General features: G+C 49.7%; 2 protein-coding genes across 2 annotated transcripts in view; both read right to left on the bottom strand.

The window, feature by feature from the left end:
* DCPS (decapping enzyme, scavenger) overlaps window positions 1–8,819 on the bottom strand; it is a 32,840-nt gene extending 24,021 nt beyond the window's left edge. Inside the window, exons 1-2 of the mRNA XM_079763202.1 lie at window positions 8,584–8,819; window positions 6,553–6,721 (exon numbers count right to left, since the gene is read on the bottom strand). Coding sequence (XP_079619328.1) covers window positions 6,553–6,721; window positions 8,584–8,793 — 379 coding nt within the window. The 5' untranslated portion in view covers window positions 8,794–8,819. The remainder of the gene's footprint in view (window positions 1–6,552; window positions 6,722–8,583) is intronic.
* A 2,942-nt stretch (window positions 8,820–11,761) lies between these two features.
* TIRAP (TIR domain containing adaptor protein) lies at window positions 11,762–18,758 on the bottom strand. The gene is made up of 3 exons (XM_079763013.1): window positions 18,621–18,758; window positions 16,336–16,962; window positions 11,762–15,293 (listed from the first exon to the last, which is right to left on the bottom strand). The coding sequence occupies exons 1-3, from the start codon at window positions 18,685–18,687 to the stop codon at window positions 15,274–15,276; spliced, it is 714 nt and encodes a 237-aa protein (XP_079619139.1). The 5' UTR covers window positions 18,688–18,758; the 3' UTR covers window positions 11,762–15,273.

Below are 18,758 nucleotides of genomic sequence, written 5' to 3'. Positions count from 1 at the left end.
AGAAGCACAGAGCCTCTAGGTTCCACTCAAACCTGAGCTACCACCATCTCACAGGACCCAGACGCCCGAGGCTGGCTAACCAGCCACTGGATTCGCTTTCCGCTCAGAGAAATGGAGTCTCTGAGCAAGTCCATGACTTGCCCTGGAGTCACGAACCGGCACATCTGGGGCGTTTCTCACGCTAGATGACGATGGTGCTCGCCCTCACTCGCTCGGCCGGCCGGCGACCTGCTTGGCAAGGCTTTCCCTGCTGGTCACTGCTCAGAGGACTCTTGTCCTTCGGCTCAGCTGCCATGGGAGGGCTGCCCAGGGCACCCTCAGGGATGGGGTGAGTGAGGCCTATGCCAGTCTGTGCTGGAGTGGGGCCCGCAGAGCCTGGTACCGGGCCTCTGGCAGTTGTTGGAGGACCTCTCACACTGCCCGTCTTGCCAGGGCTGGCACCGTGCTGGAGTACACTCAGCACAGCACAGCTCCCTGGCCCTGCAGGGAAAAGGGCCAGGCCAGGCCCTGCCTCCTGGGCCCCAGAGAAAAGGCGGTGTGCAGAAACAAGTCTCCTAATGCCCAAAACCAAGAGGAAGGAGGCCTGAATCAACATTTTCACCCTCCACAACAGTGACTGGAAACCAAACTGGAGAATGAGTAGAGCCCTACAATTCAGTGGGGAAATAATCTTAGTTCTCTAAGGACCCGCCAATTTCCCTTAACTTTTCCCTGGAAAATATGTTGTACATATAAAACGTGTGTGTATTCACATAGATACATATTTGTATATATGCACAGTGCATGTGTATTTAAATATAAAATATGCCACAGCTTAAAGGCCTAAGATAAAAATTTAAACTACACGCGCATGGTGCACACTGTCCAAACACCAGAACATTACCAGGACTTCGATGTCCTTTCTGCCCCACCCCCACCAGAGATGATCATGCTGCTGAATCAGGTGTGGAGAAATCTAATCTTTTTTGTCTTCCTAGTTTTCTGATGTCTGCGTGCACCATAAGCGGTATATTGTTTAGACCCGCTTGCTTTTCAACTTTATCGGGAATCACACTGTGTGTATTCCGAGTCTCGCTTTTCTTGTAGTTCATTCATTTTCACTGCAACAGAGAAGCAGCCCAGTGTAGGAAAACATCTCAGTTTAGTTATCTATTCTATTTTGAGATGATATCCAGGTTGTTTCTAGTTTTGTTTTGTTTTTTTATCATGACCAAGGCTGCCAGGAAAACTCCTATGGGAACAGTCGGTCTTTAAAATGCTCCTCCCAAACAAGCCCGCACTCTCAACGCAGGTCCGGGTTTCACCTCTGCCAAGAGCACAGGAGGAAATCCTGCCTGTCGCTCAGGTCCTGGGAGTGCCCTGCAACCGAGAGATGAGCGGTTCCCAGGCTTCCCCTGCCCTGCCTGGCCTCGCTCACACAAATGCCTTCTGCTCCTCTGAGCCTGAGATCCCACACCCTGCTCTCCATCAGGAAAACAATTGGCCTTTTTAGGCGCAGCCTGGATTTCTGAGTCACACCCCTCTCCCTAGTATCTCCCCCTTCTTCCCAGGTAAGAGGGAACAGAGGGCTCAGTGAAAGGGCTCCATTGACAGGCATGGGCCTGACAGCGTGAGAGCGGAAGCAGCAGGAGGTGATCCAGGCTCTGCCCTGCCTGCTGGCCAGAAGCAGCACTAAGATGCCAGCCGGCCGGCCCACCCGGTCCTCACATTTGCCATATGGCCACAGGGGGAAGAAAGGGCACCTGTCCAGGGTCAGGGCTGGCATTTCCATATGCTGCATATGCTGCTCCACTTAAGGCCCATAGAATTTTAAAGGAGTAACAATAATAGAAAATGACTAACACGTCTGATACCCACTGTATGCCAGCCGCTGTGCTAAGCGCCTTATACGCCCTCTCCCAATGGGTCCTAACTCATGACAGCGGTGATGAAATTCATTCAGAAGGTTACGACTAGACTTTTTTTAAAAAAGGGAAACACACAAGACTGGAATTAAGTTAGAAAACTAGAGAGTATCCCAAAAAGTAAGGGTAGGGCTGTTTTTGCAAACCTGTGTATTTATTCACAGGTACTGGGTGACGATGTAAAATGTATTTCTCACTGTGGGCAGAAGTTAAAACAAAAAATTGCTCTCTTTCTTACTTTTGCCGTAATCATCCTGAGGTATGTTCAGTTGCTAAACGAGTTTAACAGCTACTTCCCCAAACTCATCTGCACCCCACACGACGGACACCAGCTGCCCCTCCAAGCTCCCAACACAACGGCCTCCTTTCTAGTCCTCTTTCCTCCCCCAGGACACGGGCCGTTCCCTCAGCCCAGAACATTCTCCTCGCCCCCTCACCAGCTCTCTGCACAGCTGGCTCCTCCCCATCCTCCAGGTCTCAGTCTGGGAGTCAGCCCCAGAGAGGCTCCTGGACGTCCAGCCCACGCAGCCCTCTCCCGTCAGGGCCACGGAGACCTGTTTCCTGGTTGGCCGTCTGCCCCACCACAGACTCCAAAGACAGCGATGCTACCTGATGTACCCCCAACGCACATGGCATCCAGCGCGGCACCAGGCACTCGTCTGTTACCCGCACAGAAACTTCCCAACGCCTCAGTTAGTAAAGGGCAAAGCAGAATCCCAGCCCAGCCTTGTCTGACCCCAGGCTTGCTCAGCCCCTGCAGGACGCTGAAACCCGAACAGCACGCTGCCTCAGCTCCCACTGCCGGTCAGTGTTAGCGCTGGGACAGGAGCCCGCATGTCTGCCTCGGATGCCCATGCTCTACTATGTCAATGGAGGGGGGAGTAGCCGCTCGTGGCCAGCTGAGATTTGGAGGGGATGAAGGAGAAGACTGCAAGACCTCCAAGCTAAAGGAGAAATGTGCCAGTGACCAGAGAAAGACCAGAAGAGATAAGGAGAGTGACCAGCTCAGAAATGGGGAGGGGAGGAGCCCTAACCGGTTTGGCTCAGTGGATAGAGCGTCAGCCTGCAGACTGAAAGGCCCAGGTTCGATTCCAGTCAAGGGCATGTACCTTGGTTGTGGGCACATCCGCAGTGGAAAGTGTGCAGGAGACAGGTGATCGATGTTTCTCTCTCATCGATGTTTCTAACTCTCTATCCATCTCCCTTCCTCTCTGTAAAAATCAATAAAAAATATTTATTTTTTTTAAAGAAAAGAAAGGGGGGGGCGCTCCCCCAGACACCTATTCTGGGAAGGTCTAAAGAAACAGCTGGAGAAAGCGGAGAAACTCAAGGGGCAACTGTGCGGGTGGCGGGGGGGCGTTCAGAGGGCTGAGGCTGTGGAAGCACACTTTAAGGTCCCCCCTGGCAGTGGGAGGAGCTGGTGACTCAGAATGAGATGGGAGAGGCAGGACTGAAAGGCTCTGGCAAGGGAGGTCAAAGGAGCCATATGAGCCGGCTATGGAATGCTTTGGCAATGCTGCCCCCTCGTGGCTGTGGAGTGCTTGGCCCTCAGGAAAGAACAGCTTGTGGCTTTATTCCTCAGCAGCCATTTATTGAGCACCTAACATGGGTCTGGCTGCTGAGGACCAGAAACGGATCTGACATGCCCCAACTCTCAACGACCTCGGTTCCCTACACCCAGGCAATGACCAAACCCTACTGAGTTTACTTCCCTCTTTTCATAGCAAGACTGTGAGGGCAAAGACGGTGTCTTAGTCATCTCTGAAGCTCCAGTACCCAGCAGAGGGCCCTGCACATCAGAGTAACAATGGCAGCTACTACTTTCACATGCATAGTGCATCGGAGTCTCACATCTTGCCTATCTGGTACCTATGAGACTTCCAAATGGAGATAGATGCCCAGTAGGTGTTCATTACAATATGAGCCTGGGGTTCTTGGAAAGGTCAGGGATAGAGAAATAAACAGGGGTATCACCCACACACAGGTGATGATTAAAGACCAGTGCCCTCAAATTTAGTGTGCATGAGACCCCTGGGGGTTTTGCTCATATGCAGATTCTGATTCTGAGGTCTGGAGTGGGAGCCCGAGATTCTGTGTGTCTGACAGCTCCCAGGGGATACCAACACCGCTGGTCCCAGATCACATTCTGAGTGGGGAAATCTGAACCAGGGCTTGACAACCTGGCCAGAAGGTCGAACCTGGCCCGGCTAAGAGCAGTATTTTCGTTTTTAAAGGCGCTAAGAAAAAGGAAAAGGAGAGCCCTGGCCGGGCAGCTCAGTTGGTTTGAGCGATGTCCTGATATGCCAAGGCTTTGGGGTCAATGACCAGTCAGGGCACGTACAAGAAACAACTAACCAACGCATGAATAAATGGAACAACAAACTGCTGTTTCTCTTTCTCTCTCTAAAAATCAATTAAGAAAGGGAGTATGTGACAGAGGCCATTTGTGGCTCATAAAGCTTAAAATACTTCTTCTCTGGCCCTGTCCAGTTTGCCAAGAAGCTCATCCAGGGACAGGATGTATAGCTAAACAAGGAGAGAGAGAGGACAGCTCTGAACAAACGGTTATGACTTCGTCTGGGCAGGGAGAACAAAGTGGCCCACACCGCATGCATGCGAGCACTCATGCTCAGAAGGCAGCGCTGGGAAATGAGCCAACATCTGAGCACCCGGTGGGAGCGGGCTGTACGGGGGAAACGGCAGACACCGTGGGGCTCCGAACGGGGAAGAGGGCCTGGGGTGAAGTGATAACTGACTGTCCCTGTCACTACTTATTTTAAGGAAAAAAACGACAAAGATAAGGCGGGGCCCTCATCACGTCGTGCAGTACCAGAGAAGGACTGGAAAAATAAAATAAGAAAACGCTGTGAATTCTACAGAGCTGCTCTGTGGAGACCCTTCATTTTGGCTGAGGGTTGGGGAGAGTAGATGCAGGGATGCAGGGAGGCCAGGGAAAGGGGTGATGGCAGAATAAACACCCCAGGACCCCAGGGGCTGTCTGGCGACAGTGCCTTCTGTCGTGCTTCTGCCTCTCCGAGTTGAAGGACCTATCTGCTTAAAGGTCCATGCCTGAGAAAGTAAACACAGCTGTCCATTTCTGTCAAGTTGAGCCAATCAATCTGGCTTTCCCTCAATGGAGGACCAGGCTGCTTGGCAGTTGTGAAAGCTTTGCTGGTCTCACATCCAGTATTCACATACATTTCCAAAGGACAATAGCACCCCTTCGTGGGGTGCAGGAAAGACTAAGTCTGTCAGAAAGGCTGTGGCAGGATACCCGTAAAGCCACACTGTTCTTAATGCCAGAAGGCAAATACAAAGGCAGATGGGTATGTGCTGCAAAGCAGACCCCAGCATTTCCTGGTCGCAAGGCACTTCAAGGTCAACCAGTGTCCCTCACACTTCCGACAAAGCGGCCTACTCAATCTAACCACAGAAAGAAAACGTTCACCTCATGCCTGGCTCCTGGCATGGAATATTCTTCTTTTTCCCTCTTTACAATAAGTTATACTTGTGTCCTGGCTGGTGTGCTCAGTGGCTGGAGCATCGTCCTGTGCACCAGAGGTTCTCAGGCTCAGTTCCCATCAGGGCACCTGCCCAGCTTGCGGGTCCAATCCCCAGTCAGGAGCATATGGGAGGCAACCAATCGATATTTCTCTCTCTTTCTCTCCTCCTCTCCCTTCCTCTCTCTAGAATCAATGAAAAGCATATCCGTGGGTGAAAATGAAAAAAAAAATTTTTTTTAAATACTTGCAATCTCTGGCCCTGGCTGGTGTGGCTTAGTTGGTTGAAGCGCTGTCCCCTACACCAAAAGGTGGCGGGTTCGATTCCCAGTCAGGACACATACCCAGGTCGTGGGTTCAATCCTGGGTCGGGGCTCCTACGAAAGGCAACTGCACATCAATGTTTATCTCTCTAAAAAAAGTAAACACAAACAAACAAACAAACCTTCCCCCACACCCACCCAAATCTCTGACTTTTAATCTTTGAATTCTTGCCCTTCTCAAGTCCATCCCCCTCAGTCACACTCATTGTCTCCCCTCCTAGAAAGTGAGTTCCTTTAGGGAAGTGACCCAGCACACTGCTCATGTCACCAAGTGTGGCGAGCAAGTGCTCAGCTACTGGAAGATCTCCGTGTTTCGGGCGCCTGTTGGCTGTGTGATCTGGGCCAAGTTACTCCACCTTTCAAAACCTCAGTTCCCTCACCTGTAAAGTCCTATCACCACAAGGCTATTCTGAGGATAAAATAGGATGATACGTGAAGAGCACTTAGAATGGTGGCTAGCACAATGTAAGGAATTTAGTAAGTGCTGACATTCATTATTGTCCAGTTAGTAGATGAACTGTTCTCTCCCATGAATCACACTTCCTCCTCAAAGCACACTCCACCAGAGAACGGTTTCTCAACCTTGACACTATTTCTTTTTGTGGGGGCCATCCTGTGTTTTATAGGACATTTAGCAGCATTCTGAGATTGTCAAATGTCTCCTGCTGGGGGTGGGGGGGTGGGGAGGTGTAAAATTCCCTCTTCCTTCCATTGAGAACTCTTGCACTAGAATATGCAAATCAGTTATGGAGAAGAGCCACCCCTCCCTAACTTCCCACCACTCTGCTCTCCCCACAAGCAGCCGCCTCGGCCACCACTTCTCACCACTCAGTTGCCTTGGAGGAAACAGGTGATAGGTGCTGTAAATATCATTGGAGAACTGCAGCTGGAGCTCAGGGCTGCCCGTCAGGAGCTGGGCCACCTGATCCACCTGAAATGGTGTCTTCTCCAGGATCACAATGGCATCCTCTCCGTCCCCAGAGGCCTCATTCACCTGTGGGGAGAGACACCCGTGAGGTCTGGAGAACAGAGGCAGAAACCCCCAGGGGCCTCTGAATTCCCAACATTTGGGATTTCCTTCCCTGCAGTTTCTCTCCCCGCAAGTCTAGCCAATGGCACGGTTTCTCCTCCCAGAGGAGAAATCATTAACCTAAATCCTTCCTTCTAAAACAGGGGTGGGGAACGTCCTGCTCGGGAGGCCCACGAAATCATTTGGCATTAGGGGTGAGTTAAGTAAATGTCTGACCAAATATAGCAGGCTAGTTTTTGTTTTTTAAGCAGGCTAATTTTTAAGTTGGTCATTTTGTATGGCTGGCGAATCCTATATAATAAAAGGCTAATATGCAAATTATCCCCTTGGGAGTTCAACTGCCTGCTATGACATGTGCTGACCACCAGGGGGTGGCACGGAATGAAGGAAGGCCCTGATCAGCCCTGATCGCTGGCCAGGCCTAGGGACCCTACCTGTGCATGAATTTCCTGCACCAGGCCTCTAGTGATGTTGTAAATATCCAAATGGCCCTTGGCAGAAAAAGGGTTCCCCAGCCCTGTTCTAAAAGATGGAAAGCTTCTGGGCTGTCTTCAATTTTAAGCTCACAAGGCCTCTGTTAAATTCTCCCCATTTTACAGATGAAGAAACAGAGATCTAGAGAGGTCCGCGCTTGCCCCCAGGTCCCTGAACAGTCAATATTGAAAAAGAAACTAGAATCTGGTCATCCCAACTAACTCCCTGAAACTCAAACGTTCTCGGGGTTAAACTCTTAAGCGGTGCTGCAGACTGAAGACAAGTGGGGCGGAGAGAACCAGACAGAACCTTATGAAAAACACAAGAGACACAGAGAGAAGCATGGATGCCTAGGACCGGATCCCCCTGATCCTCCCGAAACGAGAGCTCCTGCTAGGAGTTCTGGGGAACCCTAATACCTGCCCTTGGCTGGGCCTCCTCCCTAGTAACAGGCTGGCCTCCAGGCTCTCCCCAGTCCCTGCTAGAGAGCTGAGCACGTGTAGGCTCCGCCAGCCCTGTGAATGTGTCTCCCCCAAGGTCCTCTGCACCCATGAAGATCAGGGATGGGAACCTTCATCTCTCCATCCCAGGACCTAGCTCCATGCTGGCCTGTCAGCACATGGCATGTGGAATTGAATTACCCATTTAATAACCTCGCCCTAGCTGGTTTGGCTCAGTGGATAGAGCGTCGGCCTGCGGACTGAAAGGTCCCGGGTTCGATTCCAGTCAAGGGCATGTACCTTGGTTGCGGGCACATCCCCAGTGGGGGGTGTGCAGGAGGCAGCTGATCGATGTTTCTCTCTCATCGATGTTTCTAGCTCTCTATCCCTCTCCCTCTTCTGTAAAAAAATCAATAAAATATATATTTTAAAAAAATAAATAAATAACCTGCCTCCTCTGTCAGGGCTGGAGTCCCGTCCAGCAGGGATCATATCTCCTACAGGCAGTCTCCTGTCGGTCCCAGGGGCACGGAGGAGCAGGAGCGAGGCGGTCCAGCCACGTTTACTGGGCTCCTAGCACCTTTACAGATTGGATGAATACACGATGAATGACTCGGGGAATGTATCACGAGATGATTCACCTGCCATACACCTATAAGTGTTAGTGGTTACTTTTACAAGGGAGGGAGGGATCAGGAAAACCAGCCGCACGTGTTACATGCCCCTACCTCCACGGGTGACCGCGTCTTCTCCACTCCCCGCGCCCCCAAAGCGGTCCAGACCTGCGCTTTCTCCCTCACCCCCGAGTAATGCGATTGGTGCTTCCCGGCCGAGGGCCCACGAGACCCGCCCCCCCGGCGGCTATACCCGGTCCCCCCGCCCGCCGCCCCCGCCCCGGGCCGCCGACGACACCTTGCCGTGCAGGAAGAGGATCTTGTCCCGCGCGGACTCCCGCAGCACTTTCTGCACTCTGAAGCCGGAGAAAGGAAGGTGGACAGGGGCAGGGGTGCCATTCCCAACGCCGGCTGCCTTGGCTTCCTGGTCCTCTGTGCCGGGGGCTTCCTCCCCTGCGGCTGCTACTTCGCGCTTCCTCTTGCTCGGCGGAGGGGCCGCGTCCGCCATGTTGCCCACGGGAGAGCAGCGCCTGCGCAGACCCCGGCGCGCCCCGCCCACCGGCGCGACTGGCCGCTACTACAACTCCCGGCATGCTCCGGGCGCTGACCCCGGCGACCTGCCGGGTGACGGATTCCAGCCGAGGGACTGCTTGGACCCGGGCGCTAAGGGAAGAGGAAAGGAGGCAGCCAGCCCTTACACGGGCGATTGCAGTGCTGCGCCGGGGAGGGCACCCCGGCCATCCGGGCCGGACTCTGGAGGCTTTGACACCTTGTTGGAATACCGACGCTTTAACAAAAATTATACCAACTCTGAATTAGTTAACATGGAAGCAGTCCTTCTAAAACCAATCAGTTGAGCCGATCTTATTTATTGGTTCACGTGTTGTTGTTTTTTAAAAAATAGGTTTTTGCCCTGACCCGTTTGGCTCAGTGGATAGAGCGTCAGCCTGCAGACTGAAGGGTCCCAGGTTCGATTCCGATCAAGGGCATGTGCCTTGGTTGTGGGCACATCCCCAGTAGGGGGTGTGCAAGAGGCAGCTGATCGATGTTTCTAGCTCTCTATCCCTCTCCCTTCCTCTCTGTAAAAAATCAATAAATTGTTTAAAAAATATGTTTTTGTTGATTTCAGAGAGGGGGAGAGAGAGAAATATCAATGATGAGAGAGAAGCTCCGATGCGCTGCCTCCTGCACGCCCCACCACTGGGGCCTGGAACCCATGCCCTGACTGGGAATCCAACCGCGACCTCCTGGTTCATAGTGGACACTCAACCACGGAGCCGTGCGGCGGGGCAGTGTGTATACATTTATTTTTTTTTTAGGACACCCTATATATTGAGTTGGATAAAAGGCTAATTGTTTCCTGAAGCAGAGCATATTAGTAGGGGAAGCTTAGGATCTGGAGCAGTTATCTTCAACCAGAAACATTTGCTGCTTGTTCACAAGTTTCCTGGGTACATCCCTCACCTTCTGGGGCCATTCAGTAGGAGGTTATAAACTGTATGCAACACCGGAAAACAAAATGCCCTGAGGGTAAATGACAATAGCAAAACCTGCTTAAAATTACAAGGCCCTGATCTGAAAATGTCTAGGTGTGCACGCTCATTCTTCCTTTTCCTCCCTCCCCCTTTCTTGCTTCCTTTCTCATTTCTTTGTCTTTCTGTCTCCTCCCTCCACCCATATTTTTTCTTCTTTTCTTTTTCCTTTTCTTTTCTTTTTTTTTTCTTTTCTCTTCTTTTCTCTTCTCTTCTCGAACCTGGAAAGAGTAGCTATGTTTTAACAAAAAGCTCTGAATTCAGAGCCATGAAGCCTGGCTCCAACACTGATTAGCTGTGCAACTTTGGGGAAGTCACTATCCCTCTCTGGGCCTCCATTTCTATTTGCCAGACACTGTCCATCCTGAATAAGACAGGAAAGACCTCTACTTTCATAGAATTCATGTTCAAATAGAGATGAGGTTAACAAATACGATCATTTTAGGTAACGATTAATGTGTTATTTATAGAATAAACAGCAATGCGATAGACTCTGGGTACAGGGAGAACTTTAGATAAGGTGGTCACAGGTGGGTGCTCTCTCAGGAGGTGACATTGAGCTAAGACTTGAATGATAAGAAGGAAACAGCCAGGAAAATGTGTTTCAGGCAGAGTCGATATCAGATGCTAAAGACCCTAAAGCAGTAATGAGCTTGACATTATTTAGAAACAGGAGTGGCCCTTAGGGTGAGCACAGGAGAGATATTGTGGAGAAATTTATTCATTTCTGATTAAATTTGTGGCAAATTCATCAACACAATTATAATTCTGATTAAAATATCCATAGCTCTAACCGGTTTGGCTCAGTGGATAGAGCGTCGGCCTGCAGACTGAAAGGTCCCATGTTTGATTCCAGTCAAGGGCATGTACCTTGGTGGTGGGCACATCCCCAGTAGGAGGTGTGCAGGAGGCAGCTTATCAATGTTTCTCTCATCGATGTTTCTAACTATCCCTATTCCTTCCTCTCTGTAAAAAATGAATAAAAATATACTATCTATCCAGCCCTAGCCGTTTTGTTCAGTGGTTAGAGCGTGGACCCATGGACTGAAGGGTCACAGGTTTGATTTCAGTCAAGGATACATACCTAGGTTTCAGGCTCGATCCCAGGCCCTGGTCAGGGCGTGTGCAGGAGGCAGCCAATTGATATGTCTCTCTCACATCAATGTTTCTCTCTTGCTGTCTCTCTACATCCCCTCTAAAAATCAAGGTGGGGAGTGGGGGGGCTAGCTGGTTTTGCTCAGTGGATAGAACATCAGCCTATGGACTGAAGGGTCCTGGGTTCAACTCCAGTGAAGGGCACATGCCTGGGTTGTGGGCTTGCTCCCCAGTAGGGGGCGTGCAGGAGGCAGCCAATCAATGGTTCTCTCTCATCATTGATGTTTCTCTCTCTCTCCCTCTCCCTTCTCTCTGAAATCAAATGTGGATATTTTAGATTAAATGTAAAGCCCATTCAAGGTAAGTAACTAGAAACAGCAGGATAGTTACAACTTGTTAAAAAAATATGTACCAAACCAAAAACCTACAACGAATATCACATTTCATGGAGAAATGTTTGAAGTATTCCCTTAAAATCATGAAGGAGACAAAGATGGCTGCTGTGGCCACTTTCAGCATTTTACTGGAGGTCATCAGCAGCCCAGGAAACAAGAAAGTTTCTGTTTTCAAATTTTATGATCGTCTTTGTAGAAACAACAAAGTCTGTGGTCTTAGAGAATAAATAATTCAGTGATTTGCTTAATATCAGACCAGTGTGCAAAATGAATTGCAATCCTTTCTACCAGTAATAGATAAAAAAAATATATTATTTAAAAATATTTACACTAGCAACAGAAAATATGAAGTACTAAGGAATAAACTGAATAAAAGATGTGACTGACCGACATGGAGAATGATTATAAAGCTTTATTGAAATACATTTAAAGACACCAAAAAAGGGACACATATCACTTTCATGAAGATTCAATATCATAAAAAAATCTATTCTTCCAAAATGAATCTCTCAACTCTATGTCAGCCCAATAGAGAAACAAAACAAACAAACAAAAACCAGGCATTTTCCTAAAACTTGACAAATTAAATAATTTCTATAAAAGAAGAAAGGAATAAGTCAAAGTGATTTTTGATGAATAAGCAGAGTAGAAAGGACTGACCTATAAGTTATCAAGGTTATTAAAAACCATAGTAAGGCCCGGCCGGTGTGACTCAGTGGTTGAGCGTCAACCCATGAACGCAGTTCGATTTGCCTTCAGCCCCATTCCCGGGTTGCGGGTTCGATCCCCAGTGTGGGGCATGCAGGAGGCAGCTGATTGATGTTTCTCTCTCATCGATGTTTCTCTCATCATTGATGTTTCTATCTCTCCATCTCCCTTCCTCTCTGAAATCAATAAAAATATACTTTTTAAAAAACCACACACAGCCCTAACTGGTTTGGCTCAGTGGATAGAGCACTGGCCTGCAGACTGAAGGGTCCCGGGTTCGATTCCGGTCAAGGGCATGTACCTTGGTTGCGGGCACATCCCCAGTTAGGGGGTGTGCAGGAGGCAGCTGATTGATGTTTCTCTCTCATCGATGTTTCTAACTCTCTATCCCTCTCCCTTCCTCTCTGTAAAAAATCAATAAAAAATATATTTAAAAAAAGAAACACAAAAAAACCACATACCATAGTAAGCCAGAGTACCACTAATACAGGGAGACACAAACACACAAGTTGAGGAGACTGGAGAACTCAGTACTAGACCCCCACATATGACAAGCAGTGACGTTATAGTCAGTGGGAGAGAGGATGGACTAGTTAGCAAATAAAAGCTGTTCAAATGTGGGGGGAGGGGGGAATAGATCTCTGACTTATAAGCCAAGGGCAACAACAAAAACCAACCCAAAGAGACCATCCAGGTGCGTTAAAGACCTGCGTGTGAATTACTCCCAGAGAAAAGCGCAGGAGTAAGGAAGGACTAAATAAGACACAAAAACACAGACTGCACAGCAATAGGTAAAATTTTTATATTTAAAAAATAAATCTCTATTCTTTAAAAGATAGTTATATTGTCATTTTTTTAAAACCTTATAATAATTTAGAGATATATACTTAAATATAGAGGAATAAAATAAAGCCTGGGATTGGTTTCAGAAGATTGGACGGTCAGCATCCCAGGAATGAGTAGGGTTAATGTTGATATAAGCTTAGCTCTGAGTTGGTAATTGTTGAAGCTGGGCGTTGGGCATATGGGGATTCCCCAAATCTTCATAAAAAAGGTAAAAAGGGAAACAAGAATCTACACTAATGAAAGAGTAAGATGCAATTTGACCGTACCTTCACGACGCCCACCAGCCAATCAGGAGTATGCAAATTAGCCCAACAAGGATGGTGGGTTAATCTGCATACTCAGGTGCCGAGCAGCCGGGGGCGTGGCAGGACGCTTCCGTCCCAACGACGCAGGTGTTCCGTACCGCCCCAGCCGCTCGGGGCCTCTGGGCAGCATGGGAAGGTGGAAAGGCGGCTCCAGCCGGAGCGAAGGCAGTGCCAGCAGCCAGGGGAAGGAAGGCCCATTCTTGCACGAATCTTCGTGCATCGGGCCTCTAGTATTATGATAATAGGATACCAGGTTTCACCCACCAGATTAGCAAACATTTTCAAATCTGATAATTCTAAGTGTTAACAAGAACATCAAACAGTGGGAACTCATACACAAGTGGTAAGGACATAAATTGACACAACTAATTTGGAAGAAAATTTGGTATCTTCTACCAAAACTAAATGTGTGTATTCTTTACTACCCAGCTGTTCCCCATCAAGACTAAATCCTAGAAAATCTTGTTCATGGAAACATGTACAAAAAATGTTCATAGGCTTACTGCTTTTAATAGAACAGCAAAAAACCTAGAAACAACCCAATGTCCATTTGTAAAAGAATGCGTGACTAAAGAGTGGTATGTTTACATGATGGATCGAAAGTGAATTTCCTGCAGTTACATGCCTCAATGTGGCTAAATCTTACCAACATGATAAACAAAAGGAATTTGCAGAATACAAATCATAATACTATTTATGTAAAGTATAAAACCATGTAAAAGTAAATATGTTGTCAGGGATACATACATATATAGTAAATTTCTAGACAAAAGCTAAGAATGATAAATTCAAAATTCAGAACAGTGGTGACTTCTGGTGGGAGAAGGGAGGAAAATAATTAAGGGCCCAGAGGGAACACCGTAGGGGTTGTAACGTTTTACTTTTTCAGCTGGGTGGAAGGTACGTGAGTGTACACGACAGTATGCTTTCGCCCTTTTGTATGCAATAAAAAATTCATAGTTAACAATATAAAATTTTTTAACAATATATACAAATATTGACTCATACATGTGAAACTAACAATGTTATATGCCAACTGTATTTTCAATTACAAATATATATAATATATGTATAAATATGTTCCAGTAAAAGGACGGGGAAGTGAGAGAAGAGGCACAATAGTACACATTGGGGGAACGAGAAATCGATTTCGGTTCAACAATCAACTTCTACTGAGAGCTGATGAAGGACCCTTGCCTGTCCTAAAAGGCACACAGTCCTTTGGCAGAAGAAAAATGCTGGTTTCTCTCCGTGCAGAGGCGAAGAAGCTACTGCAAAGCATGAGCTCCAGCCAGACCCCCTAATGCGGCCCCACATGTCAAAGCGTGGGTGGGCGGGCTTTTGATCCCACATCAAAGGTCCGAGCTTTCCTTCTCTTTACCCCACCTGCCCCCTGACCTCTCTAGTCTATTCAGAATGGTTTTTAGAGTTGAGTCTTTCATGACCTGCACGCAGTAAAATAAATACAGCACGGTGCTGAGTGCATGTTCCATGTAGCTTTCTGAAGAGAGTGAAGGGAAAGAGCAGGGCAGCAGTGTGAGGATATGAGACCTGACACCTGACACCCTTGCCGTCCCCCTTATCATCTGTCCTAGGGTTTCCCTGGCAACAGGAAAAACCACCCATGCTGAGACATGCCCCCAGGCTTCTAGATGATTCACCAGGTGAGTCACCTGTTCAGGAGGAAGGCATCTCTGCACCAGAGCCCGATCCCAGGGGAAGAAGACATAAGGGGTGTGCCCGACTCACATCCCGTAAGGAGGAGGCAAAACACGGGTGGTCATCTTGCTATCAGCACCTCCTACCAACTCTTTCTGGCTTCCCCATGGCCTTCCTGGGGGAGTCCCTGGCTTCCTCATGGCCTTCCTGGGGGAGTCCCCAGCTTCCTCATGGCCTTCCTGGGGGAGTCCCCAGCATCCCCAGGCCCTTCTTGGGGAGCCCACAATAATGGAAGCCCACTGGGCAATCTGATCCCAGCATCACATACAAAGCACTACCACCTCTGGCTCCTTGGGCCCTGTCACCCTGCAGGGTCCAGGCACCGCGCTCTCTCACTTGATTTCCAGCTTGTGCCAGCTTCCTGGGTCCCTCGGTGATGTCAGAAGTGTCAGCTGAGGTTCTGCAGATCTGAAAGAGACCAAACAGAATCACAGGGCTTGTCACCCGCCCCCAACATGTCTCCTATAAATATTTCTCTTTTTCAGGGGCCTTTTGAAGGCGCTCCCTACAGTCTCCACCTCTTCTTTTTTTAAAAAAAATAAAAAATCTGTTTTTATTGGCGCTTTTTTTTTTTAAGAGAGAGGTATGTTGATGTGAGAGAGAAACCGATTGGCCGTATGAACCCTGACCAGGACTGAACCTGCAACCTAGGTGTGTGCCCTGACAGGGAATCACACCCAACTGAGCCACAGGCCAGGGCTCCTGTAACTTTTTATCTAGTTTACTTCCCCCTGTAAGATAATGTCCTCCCCTTATCAGAGGCAATTCTTCCCCGTTATTTTACACCTCTTCTTGCCTTATTAAACCACTAGAGGCCCGATGCACGAAGATTCATGCAAGAACGGGCCTTCCTTCTCCTGGCTGCCGGCACCACCTTCGCTCTGGCCTGGAGCCGCCTTTCCACCTTCCCACGCTGCCCAGAGGCCCAAAGCTGCTAGAGGGGTACGGAACGCCGACAAGGCAAGCATCCCGCCCCCAGCCACTCAGCGCTTGAGCATGCAAATTAACCTGCCATCTTTGTTGTGTTAATTTGCATACTCACTCCTGATTGGCTGGTGGGTATCACGAAGGTATGGTCAATTTGCATCTTTCTCTTTTATTAGTGTAGATGTTCCTCCAACCTGACCTGTGTGAGAGAAACTCACACTAGGAATGCTAACAATGGCTAAGACTTACCGAGGACTTGATAGGTGGCTGTTATGAGCGCTTTCCATGTGCCAGGCCCTGCTCTGAACACGTACGTAGTGTGTACACTGATTGCGGTACATGGTATCATTCTCATGTCCCAATGAGGACACCCAGGCACAGAGGGGTTAAGTTACTGCCCAAGAAACACACTGCTTTCAGAGCCTACGCGTTGAACTCTTGGGCTACAGGGCTGTCTCCTGAAGGCCCAAGCAGATCGATGCTGAACCCTTCCCCGTCCCCATTCCCTCCTCACAGAACTTACAGCGCATGATGGCCTCCTTGACTTGGCGGAAGCCTTGGTCGGGCCCCCGGCCGTCCACGAAGTACATAAAGCGGAGCTCGGCCGGGTAGGCGGCCCTGGCCAGGCCGGCGGCGAGCAGGGGGATGGTGCGGCCCTCGGACCCCGGGGCCTGGCTCAGGGCCTGCAGCATCTGGTACCTGCACCACTGGTCACGCAGGAAGCCGGGAGTGATGAACAGCACGCGGCAGTGGCTGCTGTCCAGCGCCCTGCACAGCTCAGACACGATGGCGCCGCCCGGGGCGGAGTCCCGCAGCTGCAGGAAGCAGCGCAGGCTGGCAGGGCTGTCCTCCAGGTAGGCCACCAACTCCTGCGCGGCCGCCAGGTCCTCCTCGCTGTGGCACACGCACACGTCGTAGTCCCTGCTCCAGCGGCCACTGCTGCTGCTGCTGGCGGCGCCCTCACCGCTGCTGCTGCTGGGGGCGCCCTCCAGTGCAGGTGGTGGGTCAGCGGGAGACTCAGCCGATGCAGCGGAGCTGAGGCCCGGGGATGGGGGGTCATCTGAGCTCCGTGGTGGAGCATTACTGGAAGTGGTTTCCAGGGACACAGGCATCTCCTTGGGCTTCTTCGACAGCGCCTGCCTGAGCCAGCCTGCAGGAGGAACGCTGCTCAGACCTGATTCTCACCAGGCACCCTCCTCCCAGCCAGAGAGGGGAGATCAGGCCAGGAATCCCGCCGGCCTTCCTGCACCTGCCCACCTTCCTGCACTGGCCAATACCGCCCGACTCTCAGACCTACTGCCCGGCTATTTGCACATCCTCAGGACCTGCCCGAAGTTCCCACTATCTTACAAGTTTTCCACCCGGCTGGTGTGGCTCAGTGGTTGAGCATGGACCTATGAACCAGGAGGTCCCGCCTTGATTCCCGGTCAGGGCTCATGCCCAGATTGCAAGCTCAATCCCCAATAGGGGGTGTGCAGGAGGCAGCTGATTAATGATTCTTTCTCATCATTGATGTTTCTATCCCTCCCTGTCTCTCCCTTCCTCTCTGAAATCAATAAAAAAATACTTGTTAAAAAATGTTTTTGGGAAGACATAAGAACTCTGACTGTTTTGTAAGTCCTGGGATGTAATGTGCAGCAAGTGACTGTAGTTAATAATATTGCATTGCATATTTGAAAGTTGCTGAGAGAATAGATTTTAAAAGTTCTCCACACTAGAAAAAAAATTTCTGTCTGTATGGTAACAGATCTTAATGAAATCTGTGCTGACCATTTGGCAATATATAAATAATGTATCACGTTATACATCTGAAATGAATATAATGTTGTATGTCAATTATACCTAAATTTAAAAAAAAGCCTTGGTATAACAACAACATGGGGGTTCGGGGGGGAGGAGAACCCTGGCGGTGTTACCAGCCTGACTGGGGAAGACGGCCGTGCCCTGCTCCAGGCCCTTGGGTGGGTCTACCCTACCCAGAACTTCTAGATTTGACCCGTGAACCATCTGCGAGTCTGTGAGTAGAGCTCCGTGAAGCTAGAAGGATCAGCGAGCCCCAGACTCATTTTCAGCACTGAAGGGGGATCAGATCTGGATGAAGGTGGGCCAGCCATTATGGAAGAGAAAGAGGGGGAGGGACTGGCATCTGTTCGGCCCTGAGCAACCCTAGGTTGTTGCTAAAAGGAAAAGGAAAGTATGGAAGAGGGCCATTGCTCAGAGCCCCAGAGAGCACAGAGCTTGGTGACTGGGGACCTACACTCTGGAGTCAAGAGATCTGAATGGACCTGCTGGCTTTCTGCATGGCCTTAAGCAAGTCAGTCTACGTCTCCACTTCCTCATCTGTAAAATGGGTTCGTTTTAGTTGTTGAAGATTAATGCAGGGATTAATCTGGGGTTTATGCAGGGTCTGGTATATTGTCAGTACTCCACAATGATTTCAGCTCAGCTGCCCAGCTTCTGGTAGGGACAGAAAGTTTGGTGTTCCGGAGATTGATGTGTTCTCTCTCTCTCTCTGCTTGGCCCCTTCCTCTGAATGACTCTGGAAGATTTAGATGACAAGACACACGAGGTGAAGCACTCAGCAGCATGGTTTTCGAGCTGGGAAAATGAGCTGAGCCAGAAGGCCTGAAGGTCCCCGTGATGCACGCCTCCTCTCCTCAGGCACCAAAACCAAGGCAGGAGCCCCCAGCGCCAGCCTCCCTGCTCCTCTCCCCTGTGCTGGGCCAGGCAGGCCCCCACCTCACCCCTCGGGATACTGAGGACCACTCACAGGCGCGAGAACAGCATGAGGAGTCTGCTTTCACTCACCAGCCATCTTGCCCAAAGGCTTCTTAGACCTGGAGCCAGACGCTGGGAAGCGGGTGGATGAGGCCATAGTGTTAGGCTCAAAACTAACCCCATGAGACCAGGCATTGGTAAGGCGGGAGAAGGGAGGAGACCCAGTCT

Source organism: Cnephaeus nilssonii (assembly GCF_951640355.1).
Source record: "Cnephaeus nilssonii genome assembly, chromosome: 22".
Taxonomy (NCBI): Eukaryota; Metazoa; Chordata; class Mammalia; order Chiroptera; family Vespertilionidae; genus Cnephaeus; species Cnephaeus nilssonii.
Note: the sequence above shows the minus strand (reverse complement) of the source record. Positions and strands in the feature narration are given on the sequence as shown.

Excerpts from the sequence above, each read along its gene's own strand:
- TIRAP (XM_079763013.1), bottom strand. The coding sequence starts at position 18,687 with ATGGCCTCATCCACCCGCTTCCCAGCGTCTGGCTCCAGGTCTAAGAAG. Across the intron at positions 16,963-18,620 it reads GCCTTTGGGCAAGATGGCTG|GCTGGCTCAGGCAGGCGCTG; the intron begins GTGAGTGAAAGC and ends TTCCTCCTGCAG. Across the intron at positions 15,294-16,335 it reads CAAGGAGGCCATCATGCGCT|ATCTGCAGAACCTCAGCTGA; the intron begins GTAAGTTCTGTG and ends GGTCTCTTTCAG.